This window comes from Lissotriton helveticus, chromosome 9 (assembly GCF_964261635.1).
Source record: "Lissotriton helveticus chromosome 9, aLisHel1.1, whole genome shotgun sequence".
Classification (NCBI taxonomy): Eukaryota; Metazoa; Chordata; class Amphibia; order Caudata; family Salamandridae; genus Lissotriton; species Lissotriton helveticus.
In genome coordinates, this window is record NC_136070.1 from 325571741 (window position 1) to 325592450 (window position 20710).

Sequence of the window (20710 nt, forward strand, 5' to 3'; positions counted from 1 at the left end):
CATTGAATCCCATGAGGTATGCCCTGTGTTACATTTCCCCCCTGGTCTTTACAAAGAAATTGGGTTCCTGGAGGCATATTATGCCAGGTGTAGAATTCTTATGTGCGTGTTAAACAGCTTATCCTTATTCAGGGAAATCATCCCTCGTTCATTAAGTGAAATCATTTGTGTCACTACAGCCTACCAGTGAGAGGTGTGGTGGAGATAGTGTGTCTCTTGCTACCTCCTCCCCTCCCAACTTCCGAAACAATAATTTGAACTAGAAAAAAAGAACAAGTCAAACAGTAACCAATAAGTTCCACTGGACATACACAGAAAAGAGTGCCCTTCCTGCCCACCCAAGGCAACAGGAAGGAGGGCCACAAGGCCCCTATTTCACCTTATGCAGGGGAAGGAGGCCCCTCTCCACAGCTCGACTTGGTTCCGCCTTTCAGAATAGTTCAGATCAGCTAGAGTCCAACCGCCACCAACATTTCATTCTAGTATCTCCTCGTATAAGCCTCTGAAGCGAAGATTTTCCTGCCTTGATTGGTCTTCTAAGTCCTTGAGTTTCTTCAAGGCCATCTTGAGTTGATCTTTTACAGCTCAGCAAGTCCATGCTTTGGTGGCACGAGCTGTCGCAACTGAATCCATGCATGCCCCTGTCTATACAATGCGTTGCTCCACTGAGTCCTCATCCCCTCTGAGAACTGTAATTAGGCTGCCCAGGTTCCTGCTGTGATCTGCTAAGTCCTTGAATGCTCCTGAATGCACTGTCGGGCCAGAATACAAACAAAGCAAGATTTCTCTGCCTTCCTGAATAATCCAAAGTGCTAATCGTCACTGATATGAATGCAAGGTATAATACACAGATACATTAGGTAAAAAACGTATCACATTTATTCAATAAATATGACATTATAATTATATAAAGACAGGATATGTAATACACCAAAAATACCCATGCACATCCTACACCTCACACACACAATCGTTCATACACACAGGTGCATAGCCACACATACTCATACATCCTACAAAATAGGGGTTCACAGCTTTCAGTGTATCAACGTATACAAGAAGACAACAAACCCCTCCCTTTATTTTACATACAACAATGAATGCATGTGTCAACACCACAAAGATGGAACAATTCAGACAATTCAAGGGCTTATCAATACATGAGAAGCAGAGGATAATACAATTCAATTTCCTGATAGGCATATAGGTGAATAATGGGGATAGGAAAAAAACCAAAAGATTAACAGAGAAGCTCCAGCACCGACACGCGTTTCGGTGGTTGACCCCAATGTGGGTCCTCACCTTCTTCAGGGCGCAATGGTCGATAGACAAGACAGGGAGGCAGCGCCTGGTGTACCCACACAACCAACATGGCAACCAACATCTCGGTTCAAGGGACTATGAGGAGGCTCGTGAACAGCGCCTCAAAGATTAGATGGCGAATTCCCTGGGTCGGGTAGGAATAGTGGCAATGTCCTCTGGAGCTGAACACCAGTAAAAACATTGGAAGGTCCGGGAAAACAGGTATGCCACGAAGGGGCCGTTGGCCCTCTCCAGAATGGAAATAGACATACACATGAACTGCTCCTCCAAAGGTAGAAAGCTTATGGACCCTAGGTCAGGAGCTGCAAGTACTCATTCCCGCCCAGAGCCTTCAGCTGGAAAGGGGTTCCGACGATGTAGTAACAGGATTCCCGGATCACACTGTCGGGCCACCAACCTCCTCAGCTAAGCAACCTCGTGCTCAGGGCCGAAGCCACATCTAGCAGGCGGCTGCGCTGGTTGCAGCAGCCTCATGCCTTTGCCTCTCTGCTCTTTCTGGGGCTGGCTGCAGAGGTTCACTACTCCCCTAACTTTGTCTGGGCAAACACTTCGGCATTACTCATAGTTTGAGGACAGGAAAACACTCTGAAGTTGGATTGCCAACAAGAGCGAGAGCAAAGAGCATCTTACTGCTCCACTATCTTGGCCACGCCCCCGTAAATCTTTTTACTTGTGTGCCACCATGTTTTATAGAAGACAAACCTGGCCTTACATTTATAAACTAAGGCTATTGATGCATGTCAGTAAAATTAACTCTGCAAATAGCTCAGAAATTGGGCGTATAGGGTCTGATGATGAGTGCTTGGAGGTATTTTGTTTATTTATCGCACCCAATTAAATTATACATCCCAGGGGTCAGAATTGTATCAGATGTGATAACACCTAATCCAAAATTTTTCTCTGAAAAGGAAATAGCATATAAATTGAATCCACTTGTTCTGGTACAATAAACTGTGAAAGGTTTGACCTGTCAGTAGGTTCTGGCAGGTTTGTCCTGCCGAAAATCAACAGGGGTGCAAACTTTATCTTACCCAGTAATTATTGGGTGCAATACAAATCCCACTGCTTACAATTGTGATCACTGTGAAAACCTCTGCCACATATCAGGACTCTCACGATCAGGTCCATAGTGTCTATTATCACTTTCATGAACTATCGCCCACACTGCTCTCACCAAATACTTGTGTCACGCAAAACTTCACACATGATTTCCCCTTTACACACACTTAGTTGCAGAACTAACCCCTACACAGATACACGCACACACTGCACTCTGTGAACATGTGCTCTTTGGTGGTGCCTTTAGTGAACACATGTATTGGACACTAGAAGGGGCCTTATAAAACATATGTACCTTTAGAAATTCTAATGAGGATTGTGGGCGCTTACAGTGGTGCCACCAAAACCATTGAGGGTCCAACCCCCAAAAACGTAGATGCAGTCGGCCCACCAAGCAGTAGATCAGACCCATGTTGCATCAATGGACAGTCCATCCTTACACACAGCTTGTCCTGGAGACACTCCTGACGACAGCAGTAGTGCTCCAGGTTTTCTCCATGCTGCTTTTAATACAGAGGAGAGGTCTTAGTATGTGTGAAAGGGGAGAAGCAGAAGGCAGCTAGCATGCAACTACATCTGAATAAAGGGTCTCACATGTTTAGAAATATTTTCACTCTCTCAACATTCAAAATGGTTCCGTTGACTTAAATGGGGTCACCCACCTTTCAGTCCTTCTCACCCTCAAATGAAAAATTGCTGTGGTATCAGTCACCATAGAAGCTGACTTTGCCCTCCCTCGATTCTCAGGTTGAGGACTATGCGACCCATGCATACTGTACACAAGGATTTTTACATCAACACAAACATGCTCCAGTCACATCATTATTCCTGTCCTGACCACTGAAAAGGCATTATGGAAACAACAGCAATCAAGGAGCCCTGACCAACATTTTACAGGGCTGGCTTTAGCACTGGTGGCGCCCAGTGAGTGCAGCCGTCTTTTTTTGCTCCCCCCACCCGAAAAACCTCCTTCTACGTTAATTCCCTCACTACCACGCTCCACCAATGCTCCTTGTCTCTTGATAACCCCTCTCTCACATGCACTGCATTTGTTTTATAGTGCTACTCACAACAGTGTATGGTGTCAGATCATGTTACACCACACACACATTATACAGTCAGTGTGAGTCAGTCTATAGGAAATGTTACAGGAGACAATGAAGATTTCAAGGTGTAGGAGTCACATATCATCAATACTAGCAGGCAGTATATTTTCAGAGTTTTTGGTCTGGAGAAGTGCAGTTGCAGGATTTAAAATTTACCTCAGTGGTTGCCTTCCCTAATACGAATGTAAATATTCTAACCTATAGAATGCTGTTTGCATGCTGTTCTTTGGTGACAGTTCATAGCTCACTGTGCTATATCAGAGTTTAAACTTATGAAATGCAAATTACAAAAGGATATCTGCAACAAAATCAGTTACCTACTGAGCGATCTACATAAAATACAGTTCTGTGATCTCCATGGTACACGTTCTGTGCAGCAGGCACATTAACCTTCTGCACTACTTTATTGTCAATGGAAACAGCCATTAGACAAACCTCCAGCTCTCTTCCGCAGGTGTGGTTGCACCTGTCGCACCGCCTTAGAGCCGGCCCTGATACAAAGTACTGACAAGATGGCAGCAGGTTGCAAGTTACATGCCCTCTTCAAGAATGTATTAATTGTTTTACTTTTAAAATCTTAGGAAATAGATTATGTGGTTAAAGGCTTACTGTTGTGAATTCATAAAAATGGCAAATGTCGTAAACTAATCATTCACTGCTGCTACAAACATTGGCAAGAGGTTATCTACTTTACCAGGTATTTGCTCTCTCTTTCATTAACCTCTGAACCCTTGAGATTGAGCTGCTTGTCACCAGAACGTATTTATTCTTTTAGTAGCGCATTCTAAACTCGAGCTAATACAATGCTGGTGATGTGTGATGCCACTGCTCTGCTACTTAGAGTATGCACAGTAAAACCACACTCAGCACTGCTGCACACCCAGCTGAAGATGTGAAGATGTGAATTTACTTTGAAAGTGCCACAGCAACAGGCAGGGATCAATATTCAAGGTATCCTCCTCCTATGAAGTCAAGCAGACTACTGAAGGTTTGGCAGTGTGACAGCCTGTTCTTGCCTAAGAAGAAGCATTTAGAGCCAAAACACCAGTGCATTTGGGCCTTTTTCACCTCTGGGCACTGATGCCTTGCATCGGCTGCAACAGTCATAGCTACACCACAGTTCTGACTATGAGGAGTTGACACTATGGGCCCCATTACAATGTTGGTTGGATCGCAACTGACAGGCAGTTGGTTGTGGTCCGACCAACATCTGGCTCCGCGGTCTGACCGCCGCAATATGATGCGGCCGGTCAGAGGCAGGGGATGGAGGGACCGACCGACTCTTCTGACGGGCGCAAGGAGGGTCCGACCGTCAGTTAGAACGTAATACCCTACAATAGGGGTGATGCCTGCTCAGGCACCACCGTAGAGATTATGATGTCCCTTTCAGACAGCCTTTGAATGGCGGTCCGACAGCCATTAAAAAGCTGTCAGAAACTGGACTTTGGTGGCCCCTAGCAGGGCCCCTAAAGACCGCAGCCGCCGCTATAGGTCCTGGGGGGCACCTGTGGTGCCCCCTAAACAACCATGCATCATGTGGCAGGCACCGCATGGTGCCTGCCACACAGTGCACAGATGTTTAAAAGGTGTATTTTTCCTATTGGAGCTTGTGCTGTGGCCCGTAGCACAAGCCACAATCAGAGACATAGACTTTCCAACTGCCGTGAAATTGGTTGCATCGTAGTTTGGGAAGCAAACTACGCCTGCCCAACTCCTTGGTGGGCAGGCGTATTTCTCACACAATGCCGGTCAGAAGCTCAACTGACCGGCATCGTAATGGGGCCACATATGTGTTTTAGGTTGTGGTGTCTTTTATGCTTTGTAAAAGTTTATAATTTTTGATTATATAAGGAGTAAAGTGCCCCTGCTGTACATTATAAGATTTCGCAAGTCAAAGAGGAGTTCCATAAGCATATAGAGGTAAGGCTGAAGGGAGAGTTCCTTTGTAAGGTCATGGAAGTCTGAGGTGACTTGCAATATCCTTATCATGTACACCAGGGGGTACTTTAACCCATATAATACATGGTCACATCATCACCTTCCCCACAAACCACTTAAAACCTTGGTGCATAGCTTTTTCATATGAAAGAGTGTACATGTTTTGAAAACTGAAAAACAAAAATAGAACCTCTAGTGTAAAATCAAACACATTAAACAATCTGTAAGATATTTGATGCAAAAAGTTATTGAAAACAGTTCAATACAAGTCAGTTTTTAAATAAAATAGAAGCTTCAGTAGCTCGGAATGTGTAGGAATATGCAGAAAGAATCTATCTAAGGAGTGCAAAAAATAAACAAGTTCTCTCTGCTTGTCATTGTAAACTAGAAAAATAGAGCAGAAAAAGGAAAAGCATCATTCCATTGTTTTAAACAGCTGCTTCAATTATGTTCCTCGACTTGGCCTGCATTTCACCTCGGCTTCTGGCTACTGGCTTTAGCCGCAGGCATTGTGACATCATAACTTGACTGTAAAAACTTATAACAGTCGAGTTCTGGCAACTTTTCTTTATAATCGGCTCTGGATGCGTCACAAGTCACCAATACTGTATGCAGCAATGAAAGAATTCCACGAATTATAAAGAAATTAGATAAGTGCATTTATACAGGGATTGCAGAATCCCATGTATCATATGAAAATTATTCTGTAATTATTGTTGTTTTATATGACAAGCCAGTGTTTGACTATTGATAAGGTTTTAATAAGCCAATCAATAAACGTTAACTTGATTAAAATGTATTGAGCGTGCCAAAATAGTATTTACTGAGACCCATATGCCAAATATGACAAAGCTAGACTTGGATGTATCAGCTGACTGGCTAAACCACTTATTATTTAGAACTAAATCTGCAAGTTGAAGGTAGAATATCTTGGATATAATAGCTCCTTGTTAACCCAGAGAGACACACTGCAAAAAGCACTGACCAAGAAACATATCCACCGAAACTGTTACCATTCAAACTGATCTTTGGGGCTGTGAGAGACAAACACACAGTCCTCACAGCAAAATTTGCTTATGTGCTTTACTGCTGGGAATTCCAAAAACCAGATATTGGGTGGAGAGACTATTGCACCAACACTGACTGACACAAAAAGTTCAGAGACTTCCCTGGTCACCACTTAAGGGCACACATAGACACTATGCTCAATTCATCATGATGCCTCATTCATTCTTTGTTATCATACTGGACTGAGGAAGAGGCAACTATCACACTTATTCTGAGGAAGCACAGTGCGGACCTCTGCACACTCTCTGGATTTCTGGACTTAGGTGCATAAATACCAAGTGCAATCAGAGATGTCATCATTGATGTAATTTGAGATGTCATCAACAATATCTTGAGTGATGTCACTGACCATGTCATGAGTCGAGGAGAGGATGTAGCCTTACAGCTAGGGCAGTCGACCTCGAAGCTGGGAACTGGTTTCGAGTCTCGGCAACGACGCTCACATCCTGTGATTCTGGGCAAATCACTTAATCTCCCCATGCCTAACAAAAATGAATGTGTCCATCTGTAACTATACTGGTGTTCATGTAAAGCACCCTGATACCTGATGTCTTGAGTTTAGTTTGTGCTATATACAACTCTAAAAAATAAAATAAATAAGTGGTGTAATATATGAGTTCATAAGCAGTGCATTGCAGGGGCACGAGTAATAGTTAGCTCAGCTAACTATAACTGCTGAATTTTACTGGTTTTGTACGAGTGAAACCTGAGCCTAACTATAATATCCCTGTAGCCTTTTTTTTCTGTGAATATCTAAGGTTTTTGTAACTCCAATTCTTAACTATAACATCCCTGTAACATTTGGTTTTTCAGTGAATTTCTAAGGTTTTTTATATGCTAATTCCTAACTATAATGTCCGTGTAACCTTAATTTCTTTCAGTTAATTTCTGTTTTTTTAAAGTAGTAATGGTATTTGCAGAGTGTAGAAAAAGGGGGCGAGCCTCTGACCATCTCTGATTAATCCTGCTGTGTAAGACTAATAGAAAGAACCGGGAGGGCTTCTTGGACCACAAGTTCCCGCACCATCCAAGAGGACTTTATTCCCAAACGAGTAGTGCGCCAGGAGATGCATTTGCAGAGTGGTGGAGAAAGGGGCCTCCAAAGATCTCTTAGCAGTCCCTCTGTGTGGGACTTACCAAAGGTAACAGGAGGTGACAGGAGGGGTAGTTGGCATTAATGTTTTCTTTTGCTCATGGAAGGTGGCGTGGTGCATTATTATTCACATTTTGCTCTGAGGAAGTGGCAATCCCCAGGGGCTGCCACGAGGGCAAACCCCGCACTATTCTTTCAATGAAGACCCGGGGAGCTGGTGTTCCCTGGGGCTGTTTGCCCCCCACATTAATATTTTCTTTTGACCCGGTAGGTGGCAGTCCCCAGGACTGCGGGGGGACCCCAGCATTAATATTCACATCTTGTCCTGGGGGGTGGCGGTCCCCAGGGTCGGGGGTGCCACAAGGGACTATTATTTGAATGAAGCATCGGGATGTAGTGGTTGTACGCTTCCCCTCCTTTATTTGTGCACTGCGTCCAGGACCTGGCCCACCCGGGGATTAATTAATAAAAAAGCGTGCTTGATTTTAAAAAAAGAATTAGGACGGATCTAAGAATTCCTCAGAAAATTTTAAAGAAATGCTTTGTTTGGCCCAAGAGATCTAGGGGGTCAGGGTTTTTTTACCCTGCCTCCTTTTTTTAGCTGTTTTGTGGGACTCAGTTCAACAGAGTCCCAACATAGCTGCCAACACTTCCTCTTGAAGTGTTCGCATCCAATCACATTTCAGTAGAGTTTCACTAGACTGTTGGTCTCCCAGATATCTATATTTTGTAAACTTAAATATCTCTGAAACTACTGGACTGATTTACACCAAAAAACACGCTTTCTCAACCAACATATAGCTTTCTGCCAAATTTGGTGTTATTCCATTCAGCGGTTCCGGCTGTAGTCATGTTCAAAAATGAAAAATCCCCATTGACATAACATGGGAAAAATGCAATGTGGGACCCCTCTTTTTTCTCGGCCTCTACTTGATGGATCACCTCAAAACTTTCAGCACAGTAACCAAACTAAAAAGAGGATGTTGTATGAACATTTTGTGAAGATTCGTCAAGGGGCACCAAAGTTATTGGCAAAAAAAACCCTCTTTTCCTATGGAAACTTTGGTTCTAACTATTTAACTATAACTACCTACTTGCGACCGCCAGTAGGTAATATCTGTACATATGGGCTGATAATAAGTCTGTACCCTTTGCAGTTTCCTAGAACTTCAATACTTTTGTGACAAACGTTGTTTATGATTTCCATGTTTTGCAGTCTACAGTGAACTCAGTTTTCTTGCCTAATTCTTGTCTTCATATTAATGTAACTCTTTGTATTATTTCAATGAGTCTCAAGCATGTAGACAGACAAAGCAACTTGCTGTGCCTTATAGCACTAATGTTTGCATTGAAGTTAGTAAAAAATTATAATAGCATTTCGTCAGAAACAGAGGATGCCTAGCCTCACACACAGAGGACTTTTACGGCTTCTCCGCCAGAAGGGAAAGTTGACAGGGCAGCCCTCTTAATTAATAACACTCTGGCAGATATTTACAAACAGCTACAGGCAAAAATACCTTCCCATCTTCTGTCAAAATTATTTTTAATCAACATGACTTACTCATGTCATCCTGTTCCTCCCACAATTTGGACATTTTATGGGACTTATCAACCATTACGTTCTTGAGGATAGAATGCAGCAATGGAAAATATTTGAACGAGGTCCCTATACAAAGGATACCAATCATATGTCTGTTTAACGAATGCCTAGACTGAAGAATCATTGTTACAGGTGCGTAATTTTTCTTCCAACACCAATATGTAAATATGTATGAACTACGAATAGCATCTTTCATCAGGTCAATTGAATTTGGTCCATGGAAACTTTTGAAAATGGTACTTATTCAGGAGACTCGAACTTTGATTGTAATCAGCTCTTATTCTTGAAATATTCAGTCAACAACACAGTGCACATCACCTGTTCATATATGGTTCCATAACTGCTTATGGCACTCCCTCTTCTTCAAGTCATCGAACTACCTCTGACCTAGTCTCACTACTAAATACTAGGTAACTTTATTCATGTATTTGTGGTTCTGTAGTCTTTTTGCCCTAGACTGCAGGCACAGTGAGAGAGCAGGAACAGCAACAGACGTATAATGAGCCAAAACGTACTTTTCAGTTCTGAGTAACTAGTCAGCAGTAGCGACTGCTACCGGATGGGAGTGGTGGGGCGGGGGAAGGGGGTGGGGGAAGGAAATGAAAGGAAAAAAACACTTACCTGGGCCGGTCCATCTTTCCTCAGTCCTCGTCCTTCTTCCTGTTTCCAATGGCAGCAGGAAGTATCAGGAAGCACCCAGGCTCCCCTAAGCCAATCACAATACTGCAATGCAGAGTTGTGATTGGCTGAGCGCCTTGGTTAGGCGCTCAGACAGGGACTCGGAGGGTTTGCATGTTCCTCACCAGGATGTGTAATGCAGCCTGGTGGGTAACAATGAAAGTGTGCATGACCGTTTGGCCGGCGCAAGCGGGCCGGCCAAACAGTAATGCACACTTAAGGAGTGCAAACCACTCCTCCCCCTGCTCTGGCTAGCCCTGGCTTGCCCTAGAGCCACTGACTTCAATAGGAAAATTAAAATGATATTAACAATGCGGTATTATCATTTTCTTTTTTTCTTTTGAGCAGTGGGGCGATGCTCCTCTGCCTTTGCGGAGGAGTTGCCACTGCTAGTCAGTTCACCTGGTAGAAGTGTGTTTTCAGACCTCTCTGAGACTTTCAAACTCTGTCTCGTATCTCAAGCTTAAAGGGAGGACATTCCAAAGGGATGGGCCTTGAGAGTGGAATGATGTCTCCCTCCAGAGTTTTTGTATCGTGCTGTGTGTTAAGATAACTTATATGCAGGACCACTGGAATTATGCGGCAGGAGAGGGTCAAATTATGTGGCAGGGTTGATTAACTGTAACCCTGGGCATAGTTCGCGTAGTAGCGCTACACGTAGGTACGCGAAGTGCACTTTGCCCTACGCAAGCTACGCGTAGCTACACGAACTGCGTAGTGCGGTAGGGAAAATGCTGTTCGCACTGATTGCACAGTGCCGGATGCTTGTCTGCACTGTGCAATCATTGCAAACCGCATCTTGCACAGTGCAAGCAGTCATTTTCTGCCGCTCAAGTAGATTTGTACTCAAGCGGCAACTATCTCAATGTGGACTGGTAGTTTCTCATCGCGAGCGGTCGCAAGCATACGCAACCACTCACAATGAAAAACCTGACCTCTACGCGTTGAGAATATCGCCGGGAGGTTTAGTTTCCAAGCTCGCAATCGACAACTTGAAGTTGCTGATCGTGAACGAGGAAAAAGTCTCGCCGGGATGTTATTTTGCTCACTCGCGGTCGCCAATTTGACATTGAGGACCGCGAGCAAGCAAAAAATGCCCATGACGCATTTTTGCACTGTGCATTATGTTGCATAATGCAGCACATTTTGTAATAGTATTGCTTCATTATTTGGTAATTTTTAGGTCTTGCTTCGCGTTGCAGGGTGCATGCGCTGCTCGCTTACATTTTTCATTGGCTGGCGTCATCGTCCATGGTAAATGCTGGCTTCCGATTGAGAAGGAGGCTTCTTAGTCCCGCCTTGTTACTGCCCTGTCTCATTTAGGGACCACCCATCGAGACTCGATTGTTTACTTGTGGCGTTATACTGTCTCCTTCAATTAGTCGGTAAGCACTTTTTTTTTTTCATTCGCGCAATGGCGACAGCTTTTTATTTATTGAGCTTCTCCTGCTGCAGGCACAACGACAAGTGCTTTGCCTACATGCTGTGCTATGGAAGCAGCACGATGCCGCACCACTGGCAGCTGCGCGCTACACAAATGCCAGATGTCAACGGAACTTGCAGAATCTTTCTCCTGTCAGAGAAGGCGTGGTACCGTTTGCAACCGCCTGACCTCACATCCGTGGTGACACTTTACCGACTGTCTGCTTCAGGAGACACTTAAAGTCAGGCCGACTACATGTGCCTACAGTGGTACACCACACACGTGACCTTTTAATAACATACATTTTTATAGCCAGCTATTTCTCCGCGTTATTAAAATATTCACATGGCCTGCTCCCCAATAAACTGACCCCACAAGTGGAAAACGCCTTCTGGTTTTAGGAAAGCAGGCCGCAGTCACATAAAGAGCAGAAGGAACGTCAGATATATACTCTAGCTCCAAGAATAAATGTTGAGGATGGATAGGCACTGTACGACTGGAGTCTGAAAAGGAAGCATAGCAACACAGGATGGTAGGACGGCATGGTGGGTTATGTCGCTGCTTTTGAGATGCGCACCGCATCTGCAGGTCCACTCCCTTGTTTCTTCCTTATGTGGCAGGTGAAATGAGTACAGCTGAACGTACTCTGATAGTGTCACTGGAAGAATCCTGTCTGAAAGGGGGGCACAGCATCACAGAATCGTAGGATAGCTCGGTAGGTTAAGTCTCTGCTGTGAAGATATGCACAACGTCCGCAGGTCCATTCTTTGTTTCATCCATGTGTGGTAGACAAAATGATTACCACTGAACAGAAGAGTTATGTGAATAACCCTTTAATGCATTGAAGCAGAGCACCAGTGATAGTACTTGCTGTCTAATCACACATTAACATCACTGTGGAAATTAACCTTTTAAAATGAGGATTCCAATAAATTGGTGAAAAGGGTCATAATGGAGAGAAGAACTTCAAATGCCAAGGCTAGATTTGTGCTACATGGTGCAATGCAGATGGCATCTGATGAGTCACTGGTTGCCAGAAAACACACAAGCATTTGAAATGCAATACGACTCGCATTTACGCGAGTTTAAGCTATTGGCATTGTAACCGACAATGCCTTTTATTTATGTTTTAAAAACAAAAACAAAAATAAAAGGCATTGTTATTTGCCATTTCAATAGCTCAAACTCACGTAAATGCGAGACCTACTGCATTGCAAATGCTTGTTAAACTTGATAACACTCTTTGGCATTGGTTGCACCTCATTAGTAACAGTTTAACACCCAAATATAGCAATAAGCAACAGAAAGGTGGCCAGTGCAGCTTTGCAAATGGCCTGCAACTGCGCAGCAAAACGTTTTGTCACATTTTTAGTAACTTTTGGTACATTCGTGCTAGAAACACATTTTTTATGTTAAAATCTTTGATTATGCAGCAGATTATGCATTATGTGGCAAATGTGGAAAACCTATAACTGTGCGAAAATCGCCGCAGACGTACAATCTCATAATTCCAGTGGCCCTGCTTATATGTCTGATTAGTTGGCACAGGCTCAGTACCAATGCAGTTTTGTGAACACAACCTGTAGTTGTTGGTTACTTTTTCTAGGTAACGTTTCTGATGTGATATTTGTTGACGAACATTTCTGAAGATTTTGTTCATTGCAATTTCTATTTGAAAGACACAAAAAAAAAGAGAGCGCTATGGTGGGAGCCTCCTAACTGTGCGCACACTCGAGCAACAGATTCCAAACATCACACGTTGGCTATTTCTTTTTATTGTTTGCAATCGAATAAACCTTTTCGAGCGGCTTAAATATCCGGGGAGGAGGACAGGACCTCCTTAGAGCTGTGCAAACAAAGAAAGGGAAAATAAACTATCCAAAATACTTTTTAAAAAATTTACAAAACATGATGGCACTTAAGCAGAAAGCAGTTTAAACATGTCACACATACTTTATCAGGTCGTTTTATTATTTTCTCAGTGTGTGTGGCCAAAGTGTATTCAGCATCCACCTAACCCCGAAAATCCGCCTTCGGGACAGAGTGCCCTGAGATACTTACATTGCTATGTCCCTCGTCACAATGCTTAAGGTCTAGATTACAACTCAGGTTTAGCAAGGAGGAAATGGCAGGCCTCACTCGGCCGCATGCAAATGGCGAGCTTGCATTTGAGGTTTGTTTTTTACAGCATTAAAACTGAAATTTCTTCAGTGATATAAAGTGTCAACAATATTGTTCGTATTTTATTTTTTTTTAAAGCAAACAACGCCCCTTTCACCAAGTCTCCCCTCCCCTCTTCGATGCATGGACTCTGCTCCTAATCGTTTTGATAGGTCCTGTAAGCACTTGAAGTATTTTTCTTCATTATTCAACATTTCGGAAATTTGGCGCTCCCTAATTTCATTGGTTGAAAGTTTATGCACAGGTTTATTCGTGATAGCGAGTGACCACACAGTCATGGGGAGGGGTGGTGATGTGTGTTGTACAAGCTGCAAGGTCACAGCTGGCATCGAGTTCCAAGGACAGTCTGTTGTTGATCAGACAGATGATATGTCTTCTGAAAGAAACTAAAATATTTACGTGCCAATAAAAAAGTCACCCTTTTCCGATTTGCCGTTGCATAGCAATCCTGCTGTCTTGCTGAGTTCCAGGTCACTGGTGGAAGGCCGGGCGTGCTGGGATACTGTGGTAAGCTATGCAGTTTCATCTGTTCCAACCCCAACAATACTACAAGTCCCTTCTTGGGGTACTGGTCCTGTGTCCAACCACTCTACCTCAGTGGTGGTCCTCTCGGTGTAGTGTCACAGTAGCTCCTCCGTTGACTGCCACCATGGTAGGCATCCAGTAGGTGTTCGATTCCTAGATTCCTTCACCTTGAAGGAGAACCACTACCAGCCGGTGATCCTGTGTCTCATGAGTAGCATCAGCGTGGATTTGTGGGAGTGGAAAGAGGGAAATCTGCCAAAATGTTCAGTCACTGCATTCAGAAGATTCTGCTTGGTGGCACTTACTACTGGCATGCCTTTCACCCTCATCTGACTTAATAAGTGCAGGGGGGAGTGCTTGCCTTCCAGGGTTTGGTTTTGGTGTTTGTTGCCTTTCTAGTCACTCTTTAGGGGTAATTACTCAGTAATGCTCGCTAAGCCTACGTGGCATACACACAAGAGCGCCCAATGGTCGGCAAGCTAGGCAGTAGTATAAAATGGGGAATCATGACAAAATTCATATCCCAACATGACCCAGGTGTAGTCCTGCTGCAAGAAATGCGTCTAGAGAGCAACAAATTTGGTTTTCTCACCAAGGGGAGATATAAAATGGTGGCACATGCAGGGTACACATCAGGCTCTAGGAGGGGGTGGGTATCCTGATACATAAAAATGTTCCCTTCCAGGTTGCACAGACATGGGGGACACAGGATGACTACCGTAGCAGGGACCTGGAATAGGTTTCCCCTGACCCTGGTATCCTGATACCTCCCACCTGGGCTGCAAAAGACTGGGCTGGGGAAAATGGGTTACTGGCTATTGACTATGCTTGACGCCTTTACGATAATAAGGGTACACTTCAACTTGACAGCTTAGGGAGGCAGGGACAGAGTAACCTGGTCCCAATCTGCGTCTAGGTCTGAAACCTTCTTAGTTGCTGTGGCAGACTTGTGGTGGGTACAACACCCAGGCCAAATACAACACACATATATGAGGCCAATGCCATGCAGTCACTAGCAAGGTTGTACTATGTCCTGGTCCCTCAGCAGCAAACCAGCTGGTATGGTGACACTCAATATCTGTTATCTGCCATGGGGTATCTTTGCCGAATCTCCTATGATAATGACATTCCAAAGGCAACAGGGGGACTTGAGGGCGGGATGGAGACTAGACCTGTGGGAACTGGTTGACTGGGACATCTGGAAATACCTGAAGGAGGTTTCTAAAAGCTAATTTGAAGACAACGAGGGGTTGCTGGACTCAGGGATGGTCTTGTGCGAGGCATACAAGATGGTGGTCTGTGGGCAACTGATATTCTATATGATAAGAAAGAAAAGGAGGAGGGAGCAGGAGTGTTGGGACTTGGAGAGGAAACTGGCGTAGTGGGAAGCGGAATACATCACATCGCCAACACCAGAAGTGGCAATTAAGATAATAAAGGATAGAGAGGAATGTCAAACCCTAGTGCAGCAGGAAGTTAAGGCCCACCATCGGGTGAAAGAGGAGGGACAGAAATGGATACATAGACTAAGAGGGAGGGAAGTAGTGACGGTGGAGACGCTGGCAAGGATAGTGTTGGAGATGGGACCCACCTGCGATAGTTATATAGGTCGCACACATCATGCAATTACAAGAATTGCTGGACTTTGTCCTAGAACTGTTCGACCCCACCCTGAGAGATGAGGCTCGGGACACACTAGATGCCCAGATATCAGATTCGGAGATAGCAGAGGCCATATCTTATTTAAAGAGAGAGAATGCACCGAGCCCTAATGAATTCCAACCAAACTTTTTTAAGTGCCTTTGCACACAGATTGTGCCTCATTTGGAGAAAATGTTCAGAAGTGCCAGATAGATGGGGAAATTGCCGGACGACCTTCGCCATGTTCTTATTGTACCTATATACAAGGTGGGAAAGCAGCAGGAGGGCTGCATGTCCTATCTCACTGCTCGAGGTGGAAGGAAAGGTACTAGTGTGGGTCCTTGCAAGCCACAAAATGCACGTAGCGGAATCCATGGTGGCAGCCGACCAGTCGGGCTTCATGCCCTATCGGACGATACAACGCAACCAAAAAGCCTTTTCAGCTGCCTGTCCCACAGAGAGAGAACCGGAGAAACAGTGGTGATTTTATCATTAGATGCAGAAAAAGCATTTGATTGCCTGGAGTGGCCTTACCTACCGGCGGCACTAGAGAAAATGGGATTTGCCCGAAATTTTCTAGGGTGGGTCAGACTACTCTACCAGGATTCCGTGGCCAGGGTGTGGGTGAATTGTACGCTGTCAGAGGAAATACCGACAGAAAGGGGGTGCAGCAGGAATGTCCACTATTTCCTCTGCTGTTTGTGGTGGTCCTCGGGACACTTGCAATCTGAGTCTACAGTGATGTCTAAATCCGGGGCCTAAGATGAGACCCGAATAGGGAAGACTTGATATCCCTTTATGCAGATGGCATCCTTCTTTATCTGGCAGACCCAGCTCTCTCCCTTCTGTGTCCACGTGAGATATTGCAGGTCTTTGAAATATACAGGGCTATGGATTTATTGGGGAAAATCAGTGGCCTATCCCCTGAGGGACGGTGCCTTCCGTATTGCGGGCATCTCCAAATCCGAGGGCAGTTAGCCGGCTTCAAGTATTTAGGTATTTATATTATGACCAATCGAAGGGAGTACCTCTGGGAGATCTTGGGTAGAATCTTGGAGGCAAATAGGCAGGACATAGGTCACTGGGGGAGCCTTGAGCAAGGCAGCACTGTACAAAATGAACTAGTTACCCGAGTTCAGTTATATCCTCAAACCGCACCCTATGCCATTATGAATAAGTTCTTCCAACAGATGGATGAGGCCACCTGAACATTGCTCTGGGATGGGGGGACCCTGGGGATTGCTCCAGCTCACTGACAAGGAAAACCTGGGATGGGGGCATGGCATTGCCAAACCTGAGGCTGTACTACTGGCAGCACAACTGGTGGCGGTAAATGACTGGGTTTGTTCCTTCTGACCAGCACGAGCCATCACTCTTGGCAGACAGAAGGATCCTAAGCATGAGGTGCTACCTCTGTCACCTGTATCGGAGGGGAGGTATGAAGGGACTTCTATTACAGACGGTGGTTGTGGTTGACACCTGCAAGTGGGCAGTGAGAGGAATGGGCTGGCAAGGGAAGATAACACTGAACACTCCACTATGGGAGTAGGCGGCACATAGGGACCTTCGGGGGACAGAGGGCCACGAAAAATGGGGCATAATGGGTCTCTTGGTTTTAGGGTATGTCTGGAAGGAGGGTCATCTTATTCCCTATGCAGAACTAAGGGCTGAGCATGATCTGATGAGCAGTCAGTACCTGAGGTACCTGCACACATAACACATCCTTAAGAAGCATACCCCCAATTGGTGGGCCCACTGGAGGAATCCCCCTTGAGCACAGGATGATGGTTTCTCCCCTGCACTGTCATACCGTCTCACTGATGTACCTGACACTCCTAGCTCACACAGATTCATGTGAGAAAAGGACCTGGGTAGATTGGAGGATGAGATGTGGGGTGACGCCTGCTGCTACACTTGAGAGGTGGCAATACGAGCAGGCCTCCGCCTGGTACAGTTAAAATTGCTACATAGAGCATACTACATGAGGGTGACTGTACACAAAATGGGGCGTTGAAAGTCTACCCTGCGCTTGAGGGGTTTCAGACAGTGAGGCACCCTGTTCCATGCCATATGGGAGTGCCCACAGGTGAGGAGGTACTGGGAAAGAGTCGGGGAGAGAATATCTGGTGTGTTGGCTGTGCAGTTACACCTCACACCGCAGTTGGTCACATAGGACATATGAGGAGAGCAAATTCTGGAACGATACACATTGTGCTTCTGCAACCTTTCCCTGGCAGTTGCCCGGCGAGAAATAGCCAAACTATGGGGCAGCTCTATCACATCGAAAGTGGGAATGGGCAGCGAACATGGACTGGTGCATGAGAGTGGAAGAGCTGGTATACAAAGCCTGTGGCTGCCCTTGCAAATTTGAGAGGATCTGAAATCCATGGAAGAATGAAGAGCTATTCAGTTAATGGGATTCTGCAAACCTTAACTAACACATTATCCTTATTGCGAGGCTGCCTGTCTGACCAAGTTTGGATGGGGCGAGGGAGGGGGGACAATTGTACGCTGTGTGTTGTAATTGCTAATAAACGTTTTATAAAAAAGAACGGCGAACACTCTGCATTATTTGATCTTCAAACTGTGCTTTGCCTTTCTGCTCCGGGGGGGGGTAGGCGATAAATTCCACTCCGCTGGCAGAGTTTTGGCCACTCCGCCTTACACATGTAATGTGGATTTCTAGCCAAACTCCACCAACCATCATGTGGCAGAGTTTCTTTCTCGCACGGAGCTTACCAACTGTAAGTGATTTAGCATCCCCATGTGTGATTTTTGGTCTATAGGAGGTCACCCAACGAGATTTCCCCTACACTACATGATTATTTGTGGTCAGAAAGATGTAGCTCGAGTACAAAATCTACTCGAGCAGCAGCAAACTCAACTCAAGAAGCAGTATTCTCTGGCATGCCTCATGGTGTCGCTTACACAGATTTTTAACCGCAGAACAAGCTCCCGTGCTAAAAATCAGCATGAGCAGCATGATGTGCCTAGTTCTGCCCATTGTCAGAACTTTGCGGAGTCTCTCTGATGTTTCATGTAACTCCGCTGAATTCTGCGGTGTTTCACTCCGCCAGTTCCGCCCACCCCTACTCACTACTCCATTGTACCTCATTACTCGCGTTCATTACCCTGCACCTTTCAATGCCATCGCTTCAGAATGCCCTCAATCTCTAATGTTGCTCTGCTCACCTTGCATCTACTACCTTTCCCACTCCAGTCACCGCCTCCTTGCCAAGTCACTTCCTGTCCCCAGGGAAGTTTCTGTGCAGTTATCGTTTCACAACAACTATCTCCATATCATAAAAATTATTTATGAAGGAGACCATCTCCACTGCTTACTTGTGATACAATATACATCAACTTACGCATCCCCAATTAGATGGCTGTTAATGAGTTGTCCTACAACATTCCTTCTTTTAGAGCCCTTTTTTTCAATTTATTGCAATGAATGAACAATGAAGGATATATGAACCTAATAGGCCATAGAAAATCCATTAGGCGTTAATGTGCCTTATGCGTCTGCCCATGGAAGAAGGAATTTATGGGTGAATTACCAAGCACAATAAATAAGGGATGTTGTGAAGTATAAGGGTGTGACATCAGGCATCACCATCTTTTTTGGCATTTTTGAGTGCTGATATACGGAATCCTTTGTTGATTCAGGCCGGATGGTCAAGATCAAACCTTTGTTTCATTGGCTAAAATACTAACATACTTCTAACACGGATAAAACTTAGTGCTGCATAGGGAACATGTTTAAGGAAAATGTTTTAGGGCAGTGCAAGCCTTCTTTCAAGTTCAGCTTCTATTTTGTTAAGAGGTCAAATTCCCTGGCACTGGTCTCTTTTAAATCAATGAAAGTGTGAAGTATAGTGGAATACAACCTGGCCTTGAAGGTTGTAACTGTAGAAAGATCTGTATGAGATCAGTAATCCCTCTTGGTGAAATGACTTTGTGGCTAACTACATGAACCACTGGGGAATGACAGGATGGGAGATTAAGGGAAAAAAATATGCCAGTTGAAAGTGAAGCAGGTGTGATATGCATCTCCCCACAAAGAAACTCTGACCAATGGGTGGAAGCCCTTCTCATGCTATGTCCTACTATCTTCTAAAACATTTTGGCAGAGGAAGCTATCGGTCATTAACGGTATGGCACAGTGAAAAAAATCATTCGATCATATATGAATTCAAATTGAGTTAAAAGTCTGTGTAAGGCACATCTGTTAATATTTAAAAAAAGACTAAAGTTAGTTCATGAAGTTGACCATATTTTGCATTTAGTTTTTGTCTTCAAGTAATCCTTTGTTCTCATGTACCCCCTCTTTGGTTTCATTGGGAAGAGTCCCGTTCTCCATCTCTGCCTGCTGGATAAAGTCTGACAAAATGGCGGTCTCCGAGTTGCATATCTTCCCATTCTCCTCCTCCTTGTTTTCCTCAAAGTTACAGAGGTTCTCATAGATCTTCCGCACATCTTCAGGGATGCTCTTTTTCAGGTCTTTGTTTTTCCGCTTTGTGAGCTTCACAGAGTTGGAGCCAAACTTGTTGATGATGTTGTCCTCTGATGCCCCTTGCCCATGCTTGTTCAGCTGTTCCATGCCTTTAAGGCGCAGGTTGTTTGGTCGGTTGTTGATGCTCTCCTGAGACGCTGCTTTGAAGCGCCCAGCATCCAAGTCAGCAAAGACAGACCTCTTCTCTGGAGACAGCATGTCCAACGAGTGTGCCCGCTGGTCCAGTCCCAGTCGTCGGCGTTCCATGCTACGGATGGTAGCAGCCCTCTGCAGCTTGTCGTGAATCTCTACACTCAGCCTTCGCCGTGTTTCACGGAACTCAGCAGTCACATTAGCTTTCCATTCGGCAGCATGGGCTTTGATTTCTCCAACCTTTGAAATCAGAAAAAAACATGCAATGCAGTTAATTTTCATTTGTAACAATGACATTCATAAACCATACATTTATGAGTAATACGTGAAGAACGTCACATCCTGTAATAAAAGCTAGACTCCCCTTTCCAAAATAGCCCCAATTTGCATTTATGTTTGGTATTGTTTCCAGGTGAGAATCATGAATTTG

General features: G+C 44.7%; 1 protein-coding gene across 1 annotated transcript in view; it reads right to left on the reverse strand.

Moving 5' to 3' along the window:
* Nucleotides 1-13056: 13056 nt before the first annotated feature.
* The window catches only part of KCNK10 (potassium two pore domain channel subfamily K member 10), a 434219-nt gene continuing 426565 nt past the window's right edge, over nt 13057-20710 (reverse strand). Inside the window, exon 8 of the mRNA XM_078660013.1 lies at nt 13057-20520. Coding sequence (XP_078516139.1) covers nt 19918-20520 — 603 coding nt within the window. The 3' untranslated portion in view covers nt 13057-19917. The remainder of the gene's footprint in view (nt 20521-20710) is intronic.